Raw genomic sequence first — 17,857 nt, 5'->3', positions numbered from 1 at the left:
GTTTCATTCCTAGGTTTGATATCCAAATCTTCCCTTATTATTTCGTGTCGTAGTCGATATTTTCTGGTAACACCTTCAACTCTGAGTAAATATTCCATTCCTGATTCTGCAGTTTCACTTTTGAGTTTTTAAATACCCAGAAGTCACTACCATGTAAACATTCATTTTTTTAGTGAAAATTATCTTTGTAAGAGTTTGTACACATTTCTTCAAATTTTGTAGATTTTCTGATGTGATATTGCTTCACTTCTTTCCAGCTTTTGAACTGCTTTTTAAATTCTTCTGCTTGTACCAATTATTCCTTTCCTTCATCTTTTTCTACATCTTCAATAATTAATTCGTGAAAATATTGTACGAGGCGGGTGTAAGGGGGGTTGTTCAAAATATTTTTCCAAATTTTCAACAATATTGTCACGAACATTGAATGTTTGCAGTTGAAGTTTTTCATTGTGCTCACAAAAATTTCATTCTGGATTTCCTTTTGTTTTAAGTATCTTTTGTATTATAATTTTCTGTTTGGTTATATTTTAAAAAATATACATTCAGTTTTTCTTATTATAACATAAGTTCCTTTTTATCCAAATCTGTTTTACCTACTCGTTTCTTCTTTAGTAATGTCCATCTGTATTCCAGTTTTTTTCCCAATTTTATTTTTCTTGTCCGCAATTCTACAGCTGCCAAGTTGGGAGTTCCAGCCACAAAGAATCCAACCACCAGACTACAAACTCACTCAGATCTCTGAGAATCTAGTTGAGGGTTGCAACCATCCTCGTTTCATCAAAATCTCCCAATAATATTAATCTCTTTTCAGCATCTTCTAGTTCTTGACTCAATTTTTTTCGTTTTACTTCAGATTCTGCTCATTTATTTGGACCATACATTAATGCTATCGATCATTTCGTTCTTGACACAATTTTTTTTCGTTCTACTTTAGATCCTGCTCATTTATTTGGACAATACGTTGATTAAATTAATTTTTTTGTGTCTGTAATCCCAAATAGATCCAAAATTTTTTCTCAAAATTCTTGTATAAGATCCTTAATTTCCTCATCTCCGTCTCGATCCAATTGACTCGTTAAATTTTGGTAGTTCATTGTCTGCGTTTCTTCTTCTTCCTGCTGTGTATAGGCATCATTGCCTGTTTTTCTTCACGTCATTGCCTCTGCTCAGTCACCTGGGAGGTTGTCACTCCATCTTTTCCTAGGTCTTCCAAGGCTTCTTTGTCCTGTTGGTGATTTGTCCCTTGATATTTTCACAATTAGTTCTTCCGTATTGTCTGCGTTTGTTTCTAGGATTTTCCTTTTACTGTCTTCTTCTTTTCTCGTTTATCTGTCTTGCTGGGAATCTTAGGTTAGGTTATGTTCAGTCATACATCTCATTATTTATAATCAGTTTATTAACTTTCATTTGAAACATGATTCACGATCTTTTTCTTCAAAGATCTTCAGTAATTTTCTTTCTTAGATCATTTTCATTTTTCACATGATCTTAGTGAATACATATATTTGTACCACTAAATTTTTGGCTTTTTTATGTATCCTCATTTTGTTGCTGATTTTAATTTAATAAATTTAATAAATAATATTGGACTGATTCATCCATTTGTTGACTTTCGAATTCTCATATCATCATCAATAATCTCCTCTATACGAGAATCATCCCAGAGTACCTGGTAATCTCGTTCGATACTCTTCTTATAATAAGAATAGTTAAGCTCCTCAGAATAGCCATTAACTACCGACTCCGTTGTTGGAATATCTGTGAACACCAAGCCATTTTTTCAAGTTTGGGAATAGGAAATAATCCGAGGTGGCAATTCAAGCTTCAATCCATTAGTTTTGTCCATTGAATGTGTGATCTGGTGCATTGTCTTGATTAAAAAACACTTTCTTCTTAGCTAAATGCTAAATGTTTTTGCTTGATCTCTTCGCTAAAACGTTGTAACAAGCTTCCGGGATATTCGTCGTTCATAATTTTTCCTTCTTCAAAATAGTCTGACCTTGTCTGCAGTTGCTTCGGGTATGTAGTAATGGTTCTGAAACGCTATATTTCTATGAAACAGTGCCAAACACTCTATGGCTGGCAATTGGGGCACCCATCTTGCTCATAGCTTTCTTGTGTCCCAATTTTCAGTTAATATACGATGTACCACACATTCTAAATTGCGTATTATGTCTGCCATCTCGCATCTTTCAGTCGACGATCATTCAGTACTGCTTTGTGGATTTTCCTCAAAAAATTAAATTAAACTGTTTTCTGGTGACCATCTACAATTATAAACCTAATATGAGTGTTTTAAAGTTTACACATTGATATCCAATTATTGTTTTGTAGGTGTGGAAAGAGAATAAAATAGTAAAAATAGTTGGTACGACTGGTGTTGCTGTTGCGACGGGATTTAATTATTATTTAAAGTATTTTTGTAATGGTCACATTTCCTGGGAGGCATCACAGTTGGATTTGCCGGAAGACTTACCCGAAGCTAATGTTACCATTACCTTAAACGATAGGTAACAATCGATTTTGTCTTATTTGTGTTTGTGTATTTGAACGGAAATCCTCGATAAGTCGAGAAATCGAGTACTCGAACGTTTCCTGTTCATATCGTAGTTTCACTGATATTTCGCAATACTTGTTTTTATTTTCATCTTGAAATCAGTCATAAACAAAAATATTGATCAAAGAGCAAAAGCCGCAAGGTACAAACAGCAATTAAATGAAAACGGGAGATATAGAGAAGCTGAAAGGATGATAAAAATCAATTTTGATACCAATATTAAAGAAAAAAAATTAGATCAATGAAAATTACATTCAAACTACTGACTAAAAAAATAAAAGATTAATTGAAGAAAAGACGATAGTGGTAACAAGATTTTAAAAAAAACATCAGTACTATACAGGGTGATTGTGGATATTAAAAAGTGTCCTTTTTTATTAACCATCAGGGTGATTGACAAAATTGTTCATTGATTGTGATAATGATCAGATCACAATAATTGGATGAACTTCCAGGTTTTCTTAGTGAAAAAAATGTGTTTGACTATGAATAATAAAAATGTCAGATAATAATACATTGTATCAACTGTATTAAAAATAATAACACTAAAAATGTAGATGTAGCGCAAGAAGATTACTTTATTGACGTTGTTACTATGAACACTGGACTAATATCTCGAGAATTTAATGTTACTTATTCAAAAAGGATCAGAATCTTACAAAAAAATCATTTGTACTCATATTATATTCAAATGGTTCAACGACTACATCCTGGAGATGAAATCCATAGGTTGGAATTTTGTAGATGGATTAATAATCATCAACCAACGCTGTATACTATTTAGAGATGTTCAATTTACAAAATTCGGAATAATAATCACCTAATTCACATGTATGAGTTCAAGAAAATTTTCATGCTATTCAATAATGTCGTTCGTAGTTGAGGTTTTCGAGTAGGCTTTCACTTGTTTGATAATCCAGATAATCCAGATCTATTCGGAATTCCTGCAAAATATTTTCCCGAATCTGCTTGCCAACGCATATGAGGGATGTATTTTCAGGATGGATGAGCCCCCCCACATTTTTCTGGCAGTGAGAAATATATAAATAATGTTTATGATACAAGCAACAAGTTTACAATGAGAATATTATCAGCGAACAATTAGACTTTTGTTTTGATTTTTAAATGAAAAGGAAAAAATTAAATATGCTCGTATCAGCCAAAATCTCACGAAACAGGTGAATCATCATAAAAATAACAGAAATTATACAATAACCATCAAATAAAGCTGTATAACCAAGAAAGTTGATAACAGTAATTAGCATAATTGAACGAAGACATGGAGAATTTCATTTGAAGCGGTAAAAGGAACTAAAGATGCCAGAAAAGCAATCCAGAATGAGGTAATCCGTGAAGAAGCAGATATGAAATCCCTTGAAGAGAAATAAGAAGAAAAAAAATGGAAAAAATAGCGGATTCAATTGAATTTTATGAAAAAGATGAAATAATGGAGTCAAAATTACGGAACGTTAATCAAAATAAAAACAAAGAGAAGAAAACTAATGGGTAGGAACTTAAAGCAAAAGAAATTAGTCAATGGAAGTACCCAAAAAGGTAAGATAGAGATCGATATGTGATTAATTCAACCGATACCACATTCATAAATAAATTCTTCTTCAGCCGACGTCAATTGGAACATTAATATTCTGGAAAACCATGTCTTAAGTCTTAATCAGCAAAACTATTTTGTCGAAATGCTATTGAAAAAAAAAAATAACTGAAGGAATTGGAAAAAAGAAGATGTCACAAAATTCTGCAAACAATCTGGTAACTTCGACCTAACCATTCAAGTATTCCGGATTGAATGATTGACAAAAAGGCTCAAATAGTTGAACTGCTAGATGAAAAGGATCTGAATTAATGAAAAAAAATGGAACAGAGAAAAAAAACGTGTTATTATAGAGAAATATTTGTCCAATGCTGGGTAGTTCTATGGTTCTAAGACAGTTGTGATTCCAGATTATCAATTCACATCGAAAATTCATGAATTTCTAATCCAAGCAATCTTATAGTTTTGGAAATCTCATCAAAATTAAATTTCTTGAAGAAATTGGTGTCAAATGCTTCATAAAATTAAATTATTTTTGAATATAAACACTTGGTTATTAACTAGTTGTCGACGGGACATTGTATTATTCGAAAATATTTTCAATTGTTTTTTCTTTTTCCCAAAACCAGTAGCTGCAGATAAAAAAAATAAACATCATCACTAATCGCACGAATACTCATTTAACGAATGAGAATCATCTTTCAACATCTTCTTGGCCATCTTGAAAGCACTTAAACTACTCGGTTATCAACTAGTTGTCGACGGATTTGCTTTTCAATCAATCCATTTTATATAGGTCGTGGTCCCTGAGACTAACAAAAAAAGTTTATCTATACAATTTACAGAATTCCTTTCATCCCTTATGTTGAATTACAGGTTTAGATATTACCAAAATACATGTACTACCAGTTACAGTTTTGTTTGGTGGGATTGGACTCAATGGGAAAATCACATCGATTGGATGGCATTGAATTCCTTCAATTTAGTTTTAGCTTTCAATGGGCAAGAAGCTATTTGGGAAAGAGTATATAAAAAGCTTAATTTCACGCAGGGAGATATCGATGAACATTTTACGGGTCCAGCATTTTTATCTTGGTAAGAAGAACTTCTAGTGTCTTTTAACTATGAGAAAATCTTCTTATATCATTTCTTTTTAGATATTTCACTGAAAATTCATGTAGAAGATGAAAATTTTGGTTCAATTAATAATATAACACTGACATATAGCACTGATGCATCAGAATGTTTTATGTCACATACGAGGGTATGAAAAGTTTCAGACTTAACAAAGAAACCCTACATTTTTTACATAACCGTTAACATTTTCCAATGTAGTCTATAAATCAGAGATGCTCTGGGTTAACTTTAATCATAGTATCATTTACTATTTTTCATTAGTCTCCGAAAATTACTACCAAGGTGTCATTCTATTCGTGTTATTACCTAGAAAGTTTAAGGAAAGGTCCGAAAAGAAGCTGAAAAAAAATTACAATCAATGAAAAAAAAAGTGTTTGGTTTTTTTTATCTCGAAAAATTTTTTAAAATTTGAAAATTTGAAAAAAATTATCAGTAAATTTTCTAAAAAAAGGTTTCGACTACCGAAACTGTAGCTCAATTATCAATTTTCACAGAACCCTGGAAATGGAGCTGAAAACGGGTTTCAATCGCGTTGCGTCTCTCTGACACAAAAAAAAATATTTAAACATATTGAACACGAATATTGAGGATTAAAAAAATTCATGTAGTGTTGGGATACATCAATAAACAATAATAAGTTTTTTTATATATGAACCAAACTATCATTCCAAATAATAATTGCACTCCTGCTGTCAAAAAAAGACGTTTCCTATAAATAAAAATTCTAGGTCGAGAAATAACGAGAGCCACTGAGGGCCATATCTAATGAAGACTTTCCATTTCTTTAAATATGGTCTTTTTTAAAATTTTTCCTTTATCTGGTGAAGCAATGATGCTCAAACCACGTCAATAAGGAAGAAAATATTTTTTCGAATGCGTTTTGAGTCTAAAGTGACCAAACGCAGCATCTAATGAGCGGGTGGCAAAATACATCTATCAAATACATTTTTTTTTTATAAGCAGAAATCTCTTTAGTCTGTTAGGTTGTCGAAAAATTTGATACGATTGAACGTGTGAATCATAAAGTTATAAATAATGATGCAAAGTCTCTGTATACAATGTCTAACTTCTCTTTAATTTGCTTAGGTATATAGCCTATATAACAAATATTTAATGACACATTTAATTCACATTGAATATCGATTGAAAAAATCTTCACGCAAAGTCTCTTATATGATTGTCAAAAAGAGAACATTTGAATGTATTCGCAAATATACAGGGTGCTTCTAAATTCATGAGTGGCATACTTAAACATATTATGACAATTACAACAAATTTTTGAATCATTATATCTCAAAAATGGTAGCTCGTAGGTGAAAAAGTGTTCATAAATTTTTTGTACAAAATTTCATGATCTACAATTATTGTTTGACGTATTTTTATGATAAAACTCACTGTTTTACTGAAAATCGTGAAAAAACTATTTTTTTGACATTGACCTTGAATAAAATTTTGTTCACGCGCGGGAATGATATGGAACTTCGTTTATTTCTAATTACATTTTAAACATTTAAGCGATGTTACAGATTTTTAGCTTGGTGGAAATGAAGTTTCACTCTTATTTTTTTGTATTTGGTATAAATTGACCGTGACTCTTCTTGTCTTGTTAATATTTTGTGCTGATACTTTGTATAGTTTATACATTCCAGAGAGAAAACAACCGAAAAAAAAGTCCGAAATTAGATGCTCTCACAATTGTAAATATATCAAGCTCAACAAACAAATTTGAAAACATTATAGGCCCCATTTAAGATCACTTGAACAATTTTTTCTTTTTTAATTTCTCTTGCAAGCTATACGAAACAGCCTCAGCTCGTTTTTGGATGAGATTATAAACGAGTTAAAACAAGCTGGAAGAGGACACCGAATGGGAAACAAAGATATAAAAATAGTTTGATATGCTGAAGATGCAGTAATCATCTCTGAAGAAAACCAAATCTTTTACAGTATCCAGAGAACCAAGAAGATGTAAACTCGTGATAAACGATCAGATTGTAGTACAAGTGATGTCATCCAAATATCCAGGAGTGAATTTAACAAGTAATAGAAATCTAAAGAATGAAGTGGAAGCTCAAACAACAAAGGCGTCATTAATATCAGGGTACCTGAGAGATTTGGCAGGAAAAATATATGACTACCATGAGGAAAGCTAGAATATACAAGACCTGTATGAGACCAGTAGTGACATAAGCGGTAGAAACCAGAGCAGAAAACATCATAACTAAATGACAAGATGATATGAAAGCTGGTCCTCATCATCTCAGCTGCAGCTAGGCAACCATTACTGCAAGTACAGGACTAAGTCCTAACGTACGAAGAAGAAAAAGAAGAATAAGTTATGCTATCCACACTGCATCTATTAATTATAATGGAGCAGGTTCACGAAATCTTCAACTTTCTCTTTTTCTTATATATGATGATACATTATTACCCCGATTGGTTGAAAAGCGGAAATTAAAAAAATTGGAATGGTCTTTAATACAAATGAACATGTACATAAGTTTAACCAGACGATTTGGGCACTCCTAAAACGATATAGAATTTTAGAATTTTAAACCTTTTCTGTACAAGAATTTTACCAATATTAAAAGTAATTCCATTAAACTCGCTATTGGGATCCGAATAAAGATAAAATATGATTATAGGTTACGGATGGGTAACATGCGAGGATGGGGTGGACCTTTATCTACTCATTGGCACGAGAGATCAATATGGATACAGAAAAAGATTTTAGAAAGGATGCGTAGTTTGGGTATAATTCCAGTACTACCAGCATTTGCTGGCCACTTACCGAGAGCTATTAAAAGGTAATTATTAGATCTGTTTCCTGAAAACCGGATTGGGTTTTCCAAACTTGGGATCTTCTGTTTTTGTAAGTGATAAATTTGAATGAGAATTTATATCACACTCTGTTACTTCTCAAACTTCTTTTTATATGTCGAATAGTATATATACAAATGACAAAAGGCTTTCCATTTCAACAAAAGTTCTGATGGTTAGGGAAATTACCCCATAACGTATAAGTTGGTTGGTAGCACTGATTCATATTTGACAGATGACATTGGAAATATAATTTTAATGTAAAATTTTGCTAAAGTTAGAAAAAAGCTCATGTTGCAAGCGGAATATCACGTTGATTGACACATAATAATTTCAATATACAGTGCTTTTCAGATAAAAGTATCCACCTTTAATAACTTTTGTAATACTGGTATTTAGAAAAAATCCAAAAACACGTCAATTTATGTTGGAAGGGGCAAGCATTATGGCTTATTTAAACTTACTGGAAAAGCCACCACCCCACCCCTAGCAGCATCCCCTTTATTTTTTTAAATTACTTTACATATTTTTTTATGTAAAATTTGGATACTCCTCTTTGAGCTGATTTCAAAAATGTATAATACTTGTAGGTTAAAGTGGTTAGTTTATGAGATAAACAATTTTTCTTTTAAGAGCACAAATTTTACTTATTATTTACTTTCACCTTATTTGCCTGTACTAAAATGGGTTGTACAACAGTTCAAACTCTTTAATCTTTTTAACTGTGCTATTTATTATGAAGTTACAATAAGTGTTCAAAATGAGTACCATTCACTTCCATACAATGGTATAATCTATTTTGAAATGCCTCTCTGACATTGCTTAATACGGCTGGATTTAATTGTCGACATTCATTTTCTATCCTCTCTCGTAAATCATCCAGAGATTCTGGTTGGGTAGCATAAACTTTTGTTTTTAAATACCCCCATAAAAAGAAGTCTAGGGGTGTTAAATCCGGTGACCTAGGTGGCCACTCCATCATCTGCCCCCTTCTACCTATCCAACGAACGGGGAATGATTCGTTTAAAAATTGTCGGACAGGCATAGCATAGTGTGGGGGAGCTCCGTCTTGTTGAAATACCAGTAAATCTTCGGAAAGGTTATCATCATTTTCTATTATTGTTGTAATACGTGGGTCAACCCCTTCCCTGAGTAACTCAAGATATGATTCATCATTTAAATTTCCGTTGATGAAGAAAGGTCCGACAATGTGGTCACCTAGGATACCACACCAAACGTTTAACTTTTGGGGATGTTGTGTATGGAATTCACGCATAATATGTGGATCACTTTCAGCCCAATATCTACAATTATGCCTACTTACTAAGCCATTTAATGACCATGAGCATTCATCAGAAAAGCAAATATTGTTTAACAATTGTGGATTGTTATTGATAATTTGCGTCATTGATTCGCAAAACTCTAGACGACGATCAAAATCATCTTCATTCAACTCGTGCACCAACTTAACTTTGTATGGGTGGTACTTGAATTTATGTAGAACTCGGAAAACTGTAGAAGATGAAACACCGATCGCTCTACTTATTGTTGACAACGATTGGGGTTGTTGAGCCTCTAAGCTGACTTGCCCTAAAATTGCCACTTGGATTGCTTCGTTATTTACGAGTTCCTCTCGCTTATGCACTTTATTGCAAACAGACCCTGTTGTGGTAAATTTCTCCATCAGTTGAATTACATACTTATGAGTTGCATATCTTTCGTCATGTAATTCGTTAAATATTCTAGCAGCAGCTCTTGCACAATTATTATTTTGGTAGTATAAACCTACAATTTCAATTCTTTCTTGCAAAGAGTAAACCATTTCAGAGAAACAAAATAAATAATGTATCAAATTACACTATCAATAGTGACTACAAATTCTAGTTGACAATGTCAAACTTTGATAAAAAGTAGAGTTTTTTGTTGTTTGGATTTTTTAAGTAGAATAAATAGCACAGTTAAAAAGATTAAAGAGTTTGAACTGTTGTACAACCCATTTTAGTACAGGCAAATAAGGTGAAAGTAAATAATAAGTAAAATTTGGGCTCTTAAAAGAAAAATTGTTTATTTCATAAACTAACCACTTTAACCTACAAGTATTATACATTTTTGAAATCAGCTCAAAGAGGAGTATCCAAATTGTATCCAAATTTTACATAAAAAATATGACAAGTAATTTAAAAAAATTAAGGGGATGCTGCTAGGGGTGAGGGGGTGGCTTTTCCAGTAAGTTTAAATAAGCCAAAATGCTTGCCCCTTCCAACATAAATTGACGTGTTTTTGGATTTTTTCTAAATACCAGTATTACAAAAGTTATTAAAGGTGGATACTTTTATCTGAAAAGCACTGTATTAAATTATCCATTCATTTTAAGGTTAAGTCTTTTCCAGAAGTTTTTTTTCACTCCATATTTGTATGTTTTGTCCAAATTTCATGACTACATGTCGAAAAACTCATTAAAATTCATTGTAAAAATAATTTCAGTCAGCTGTCAAAATTAATCTGTTATTCAGGGCCACCAAACCAATAAAGAAAAAATTACCAAAAATTTTTTTACACAAAAATGTGTGAGAGAACAACTTTGTTCTAATACCGAAGCATACGAGAGCAACTTATAAAGTACTAACAGCGTTTGATATCCATTTTACTATTTTTGTGCTCAGTAATCCTGAATTTCTAAGATGAGTGAATTGATCCTGGTTTTAGGTATTTTCTTCAAATTTTTTTCTATTTCTTCCGACCCTCGTTTGTGGTATTTCTTCACGTCCATTCTCAGTAGTTTCGATGATCTTTCTTATGTCTTTTTATGTCCGAACCATCTTAGTTAATATTTTTCTTCTGTGCTGTTCTTTAGGTTATGTATTCAATATTTGTCTGCATGTTTCGTATGTGATCTAATCGGATCTTCTTATCAATCCACTATTTGTAACTTTTGATTTTTACTTAATTCATTGATAGTCTTTCTATATCCATTCCTACATGAAACGCGCATTTTCTAACCAAGGTACTTTTGGTCTCGTGTGAACTAGGCTTATTTTTTTTTCAGATTATATCCCGATGTCAATGTGACTAAAATGAATGTATGGAATCACTTCAATGAATCTTATTGTTGTCCATATTTTCTTGAACCAACGGAAAATCTTTTTAACGTTATTGGAAAAATGTTTCTTGAAGAGGTAATTTATAAAACATTACGAATAAACAGAAACGTACTAAAAATTAACATAGCATGAGATATCATGATATACAAACAAAAACTAAATAACTTTAATTGAACATTTGAAATTTTGGGTGACAACGATATCTTCATAATTGTATTTTTTTCTAACTCAACCTAATAAGGTTTAAAACTTAAAACTATGGTTATATTATCATCTTTCTTTAAGTTCTGTGATATGGATTACACAGAAGTTTAACGTGGACTCTCAATCTCTGTTTCTGCACTAAAAACACTAAATTAACTCGAAGGACTTTGATGTAATTGAGCTGCAATTTCTGGAATAGTTGGTTATATTCATTTTCTTATATTTCTATATAAATTCTTCTTTTTAACATGCATTTTCAGTTGAGGGATGACTCCTACGAGGATGGTAAGTAGTCCAACAAAGAAAACACAGAAACTTTTTGAAAAAATATATTTATTTTCAACGTAACCTCCTTTTAGCTCAATAAACTTTTCCGAGCGATGTTCAATAAGCTCAAGAAGCTCTACAAAATAGCCACTGCCGACATCAAATCTCGTTGCTGAGAATGATCACAAGTCTGGAAATAATCCAAAGGGGCTAAACCTGGCGAATAGAGTGCAATTCAAACAACACTTCCTTCTTGGTTGAGAGCGGCTGTATTTACTTAATTTCTTAGCTCAAATACTGCAATAAACTTGCATTATACTCGCCGTTGATATTTGAAAATTATCCTACTGGCATCACAAAAAACCGACGCCCTGACCTTGTCTGCAGATGGAAGGATCTCCAACTTTTTAGTCCATTGTTTTAATTGTTACTTTGTTTTGAATATGAAGTAATGGTTCTGAAACGCTTCATTTCTGTGAAAAAGTGTCAAATACTCGAAGGAAACATCTTCATGATTTTGAAATTCCTACTATTCCTACTGCTTTGTTGATCGTCATCACCTCCAGTAGAACTTAGTTCCACTTCTATATCGGTTAATCTAAGGCTTCACTATTGATGGCTGCCAAAGGAATATTAAGTCTTCAAACTTAAAACATATACTGTGTAGATTGTGTACTTTCTAAAAAATTGATATTTTTCAAGCAATTACCGCCATCTCTAGGTCAGACCTGGTATTTCTGGGACCGTTGTCTTAAGGTAATAACGGAGTATTAAACTGTATATATTTGTGGAATACGGTTATTATCCTTAATAACTAGAATATGATACATCCTTTTGTTTGCAGTTGATCATTGTCATTTCAAAGCAAAAATTTGGATTGCTTGTATATCATAATTTCTTATGTTATGCATTATTTCTGTAAAAAACTTTATTTTAATAGATATGATGCATAATTTATAACATCTTCTTCAGCTTTAAGAAAACACTTTATGTTAATAAACCCACGAACTCTCTCTAATCATTTTCTACTTTAGAGTATATCTCGAGAACTAATAATAGTTATACTTCCATAAAAAAATGAAAAGTCCTTGTTGAACCTAATTGAGCAGTCCAAAAATATGCCAAAAAATCAGCTGATGCCATTTAAAAATTGCTGCTGTGGAGTGATCAAACGCTTTTACCATTTCTATATGGTTTCTGAAGTTATTGACTGTATTTTCGACCTTCTAATTCCCAGTTGTATTGCGGAATGTTTTCTAAAAGAGTTGCTATTTAAAAAAGTGCGAAATTTCCTCCTGGAAACAGGGCTTTTGACTAAAAGTTTCTTTTGCAAGTTGAAATATTCGATAAATTTGAACACAACAATGGAAATCAAATTCTAAACAAAAATTAATATGCTAAACTTTGTGAATTGCTTGAGAGTTTACAGCTTGCAAACTGAGTAGAAAACTGCAAAAATATCAATTCTACAGAAACATCTTTGTAGTCTTTTTGTAAAAAATCGACAGATTAACTATTGATGTAGTGGTAGCACTTAACAGTGTGTTCAGTATTTTTAGTATTTGCAAAAACGATGATTTGTTTGTCTATTGGCAACATTAAGAAAACCTCTGTAGTAATTTCATTCCAGCACATTTCGAAATTATAAATATTTGACTAGATGTTGAAGTCGTTTTAATTTAGGTGAAAGATTTTATTGAAGTAATCTTAAGAAAAATGTGTCAGACACTAGAAACTAATTAATCACCAAACTAATCGGTATACAAAATGTATTTGAGAATATCTGCTTTAGTCCAAGAAGGCTCTCCAGAAGTTTTATTTGGCAATTGCATAGGATGTGTCTTGTATCCTCTTTTCCATAATCCTTTGGCAATCTTGAATAGTGTCCTTAAGGATGGTAAAGTTTACCAAGGTATCTGCACCCATACGACTGGGGCCATACCCCCTTCTAATCCTCAAACTATTTCTTAATACGCAACAAGAATTCAAAGCGCAGATTTGAGCTGAGGATCTCATATCCACAGTACATCAACCACCTTCTCGCTAACCAGTATATTCTATTTAAACAATAGACTCATAATTTTTATTCTTTCGCTTAATCTAACATCAGTTAATGAATATAATTTGTAGAATTTTTACTGGGTAAATCTTCAATTTCTCTTCTATTTGATTTAGTGCTGAAAATATCATGTCAGAGTTCGATTAAAATGAAGATTTGTATTCTTTTATAGCAAACGAAAGAATTCGGAACCGATCACGTGTATAATTGTGACAGTTTCAATGAAAATGATCCTTACACAACTGACCTTACTTATTTATCAAATGTTGGACAAAGTATATTTGCTGCTATGACTGCTGTAGATCCCGAAGCTGTTTGGTATGTATCAATATGCTTTTGAACCCAAAAATATTATTTGAAAAATCTTTTGATACCATTTATCATAGTTTATAATAAGTAATAGCAAAAATAAGTATTATCTTTTCAATAATTTCCGCAAAATCCATTAGACAGCAGAATGGTTAAGGGTTGAATTTGGTATTGATTGATGTATATCCAGGTTCAAACCTACTACTTGAATCAATTTTTAAGGCGATGAAAAACTAAAAAATTGAATCGCTGTGATTGAAGGAACTTGACTTGAACTTTGGCAATTTGTGTGAATATTTTTGCTCGTATTTATACAATAAGTCGAATGTTTTTTTTTTCCTGAATACATGCGTTCCCGTGCTCCGTTAGTAGGTTTTACTATGATGATAAATTATTATTTAGATCCATTAATTGTTTAGGTGTGATACAAAGAAACCGTTGCATTCTTGTAAACGTTGACATGGAAACTAGATGTATTACTGATGATACAAAGTTTTATACAATCAGTTTGCCTCTTACTCAAGCAACTAAGAATGGAGAGAAGACGCATGATTTTAAGCCATTGGGTTATCAAAGGAAGTATGAAATGAAAAATCAATAATATGATAATTTCATGACTCTTTATCAATTTTTCTAAAAAGAATTCGTTCTAATCAATAATTGGTTTAACAATCAATTCATGAGGAATATTAATGAATAAATGGTTTTCCAGCTCTGGAACACAAAACATATAATGACCTATGTTTTTTAAAGACCGAATTTTTTTGAGCCAACCCATCAATCGACAGTTTGACCTTGAGACTTGTTAACAGTCATAGCAAATGCCAAGAGAATTGGAAATTGTAAGCGTTAGAGTATAGATTAGGTTAGATTGATACTAACCAACCAATAGTGGAGGCGAATTCAATGGTGGAAATTCAACTTTTTGAGACACTCAACAGAAACCGGCCGGTTCTCCTTTATATTTGAGAATCTGGATTTTCCAGAACCTCACTTGTATGCACACACAAAAATTCATTCAAGCTGATCCGTTTAGTTGCAGTATAGATTAATAACCTAAATACCAACTACAGCTTCATCTGCCGGGCTGATTTGTGAATCTAAACCATCCAGGATATCAACCAAACGGATTTAAATCAGTCAGCCGTTTTAAGAGAAATTTTTTTGGTAGTTGTGAAAAAAATATGATCTCTTACTCATTTTCCTGATTTCTATTATATCTCATTACTAACTTTTCTTAAATTGTCCAAGCGAACTTTTTTTTTATTACTTAATAGCCTCATTTCTCTATTAGCTCACACACTCTATCTCTATCTATTATTTCAAAATAATCAATATTTGTTTTAAATTGTTTATATTTATGTTATATCATATTTATTTTGTCGCAGGATAATGCAAGGATGGCTTTTTGTTCATTCATTCTTCTTTTGGACTCGTTCAAGAGTGGAAGCACTCTTGACTTCAGTTCCGAAAGTAAGTTGAATATTCTAAAGTCTCTTTTGCTTTTTTAGGTTAATGCAGGGGTGGTTGTTTTATAACAATCAATATTGGTCTGATTTGGAAAGAGCTAAAGCTTTAATAACCAGTGTACCTTTGGTATGTTGAACTTTATCTGAATGGTGGTGGGAATTATCAATCGACCACATAAACTCATGGACAAAATTAACTCACAACTCATATTGATAACTTAATGTATGCAAGTAGGACGTGGACCTTGTTTGATAATAACAGTTGTTATTTGAGTTTACTATAGTATCACATAATCTTGTTTTGATAGTAATTCGTTTAAACCTCGTTTTAGACGCCTACCATCGATGACCAGGATAAAGGCTAAAACGTTGCACTAATCAAATGGATGATGATGCTCTCAGAAACAGAAAAGTCAACAACAATCTGCTAAAAAAACTCCAGATGGACGTGAGCGTGGTGAACGCAACGTGAAAGCTTCACTATCTCCACATCTTTTGGTGGTTGCTCTAGAATGTTTTGAGGAGCAATTTGGTTCGATGCTCGTACGGAATTGATCCCTATACGTACGAGGTCCAATATTACTTAGACAACATTATGCTCCGTTTGTTGGGTCCAATTTTCCATCCACGCAGGTTAAAGCTCGTCCCACGTGGCTAGACTGGTTATTGGCTACTTACATGATGTCAATAATCATTTATTAGAGTGATCACCTAAGAATCCTGATATGAATATATGAGACTATTTCAAAAAGAGAACTGGAAGTCATAGTTTCTCATTGTCTAATTAAAATCAACTCATAAAGGTCACTATTGAAGAATGGGAGTATATACCCCAAGATTTTGTTGAATATTTGATGCCGTGATGCAGTAATGCAGTATTAGGGTCGATCCATATAAATTTATTCTCTTTTATTGATTTTTTCTTCAATTTCCAGCATAAACACTTTTTTTTGTTAAAAATGAGGTTATGTTAAGGTTATATTCGACTAATTCAAAGATGTTAGTTATCAATTCAATCTAACTTAGTTTTATTTTGTGTTTATATTGTGAATATTCAGATTAATGAAATTCGTTAATTTTGTCCAGGAGTGTATATCTCAAAAAATGTTTTCTTGAAAAGTTAGTTGGAACTTATTGTCAAGACAAAACTTTTCTATGAGGTGTTGATAATTGAATTGGAAATGTCATATTTTCTTCATCGGGAAACGTTTGATATAAAACGCTGAATTAAATCACTGTGTAAATTAAGTTGCGTTTTTATTGCGAAAAATGGGAACGTACTTTCAGAACCTCCGATAGATACTGGAAAAAAGAATAAACAAAAGCCGTTTCATATATTTTAAGATGCTATAATACTGGGAAGGGCTGGAAGCTTTAATGGAAATGGGCATAAAAGGAATAGAACATGATGTCCTCCGACCACACCAATGTCCAATAGAATATTCATAGGTGCATTGCCTTCCAATTTATGCTCAATCAAAAATGGTTCATGTGCAGTAAAAAAAGATCATCCATATTTAAATTAAGGTTTCTGGACGTGGTATTATAAAACAACCAATTTAAACATTTACCAGTAATATAAATAAGTGTCTTTTTATTATGGAAAGCAATACAAACAAGAGTATCTCATAAATAATATCCATTTCTATTAGTCACTTCATTTGTTACATACTCTCGCAAAAATACGGCCTTAATATTTGAAGTATAGCCTATCGTATTCTATAGTTCAAATCCAACGTTCAACAAGCTCTTTGAAACCTTGGCAAAACCATTTTTTGAGCTTAAAAGTGAAAAATTGCTACCAATGGACCAAAACATTCATTTGATTTTAATTTTTTTGATTTGATTTCACTCACTCACTAAAAAGTCTTTTATTTCTATCCAAAACTTGAATATCTAAATAGTAATTGACCATTATGATATCATTGTTATCTAGTAATTCGTTTGCTTAATCAACCTCGTGAGTATCTTCATTTTCTCTGGTTCTCAAGAGTCCTTCCAAGTCTTCTTGTTCACAATATCATTTAGTAAATCAATTTCAACTAAACCGATTACCTTCCATGTACCAAACAAAGCCTTATATCGGTTTCTGTCGATTCCTCTTTGACTTCATTCCACGAAAGTTTCTCAGTATGTGATTTAGTATTGTATTGTTGTGAAAGAACCCGAATACCTTAGTATTGATAACTCAATATAATGGAATGACTATGAGGTACAAAACCTTCATAATTTCAGTACAACCACACTGAAGCGACCTCTCGTTGTCTATGTTGGATCTTTTTGGATAAATCCATTTTTCATTATATCAACAATGTGTATTTAATATCTCTCGATAGAACAACAAACTGTTTACATACTCCTCGAAGTGTCGTTTGAATCTCGGCT

The 17,857-nt window shown here is 32.1% G+C and overlaps 1 protein-coding gene across 2 annotated transcripts in view; it reads left to right on the top strand.

Moving 5' to 3' along the window:
• The window catches only part of LOC130453473 (alpha-N-acetylglucosaminidase), a 33,172-nt gene that overhangs the window by 1,295 nt on the left and 14,020 nt on the right, over positions 1–17,857 (top strand). Inside the window, exons 3-8 of one of the 2 annotated variants that reach the window (XM_056793251.1) lie at positions 2,335–2,510; positions 4,983–5,201; positions 7,889–8,050; positions 11,110–11,239; positions 13,867–14,012; positions 15,515–15,599. In XM_056793251.1, the coding sequence (XP_056649229.1) occupies positions 2,335–2,510; positions 4,983–5,201; positions 7,889–8,050; positions 11,110–11,239; positions 13,867–14,012; positions 15,515–15,599 (918 nt within the window). Of the gene's footprint in view, positions 1–2,334; positions 2,511–4,982; positions 5,202–7,888; positions 8,051–11,109; positions 11,240–13,866; positions 14,013–15,391; positions 15,477–15,514; positions 15,600–17,857 lie in introns of both variants that reach the window. The other variant, XM_056793252.1, reaches the window with a different exon arrangement.

Source organism: Diorhabda sublineata, chromosome 2, assembly GCF_026230105.1.
Source record: "Diorhabda sublineata isolate icDioSubl1.1 chromosome 2, icDioSubl1.1, whole genome shotgun sequence".
Lineage (NCBI taxonomy): Eukaryota > Metazoa > Arthropoda > Insecta > Coleoptera > Chrysomelidae > Diorhabda > Diorhabda sublineata.
Note: the sequence above shows the minus strand (reverse complement) of the source record. Positions and strands in the feature narration are given on the sequence as shown.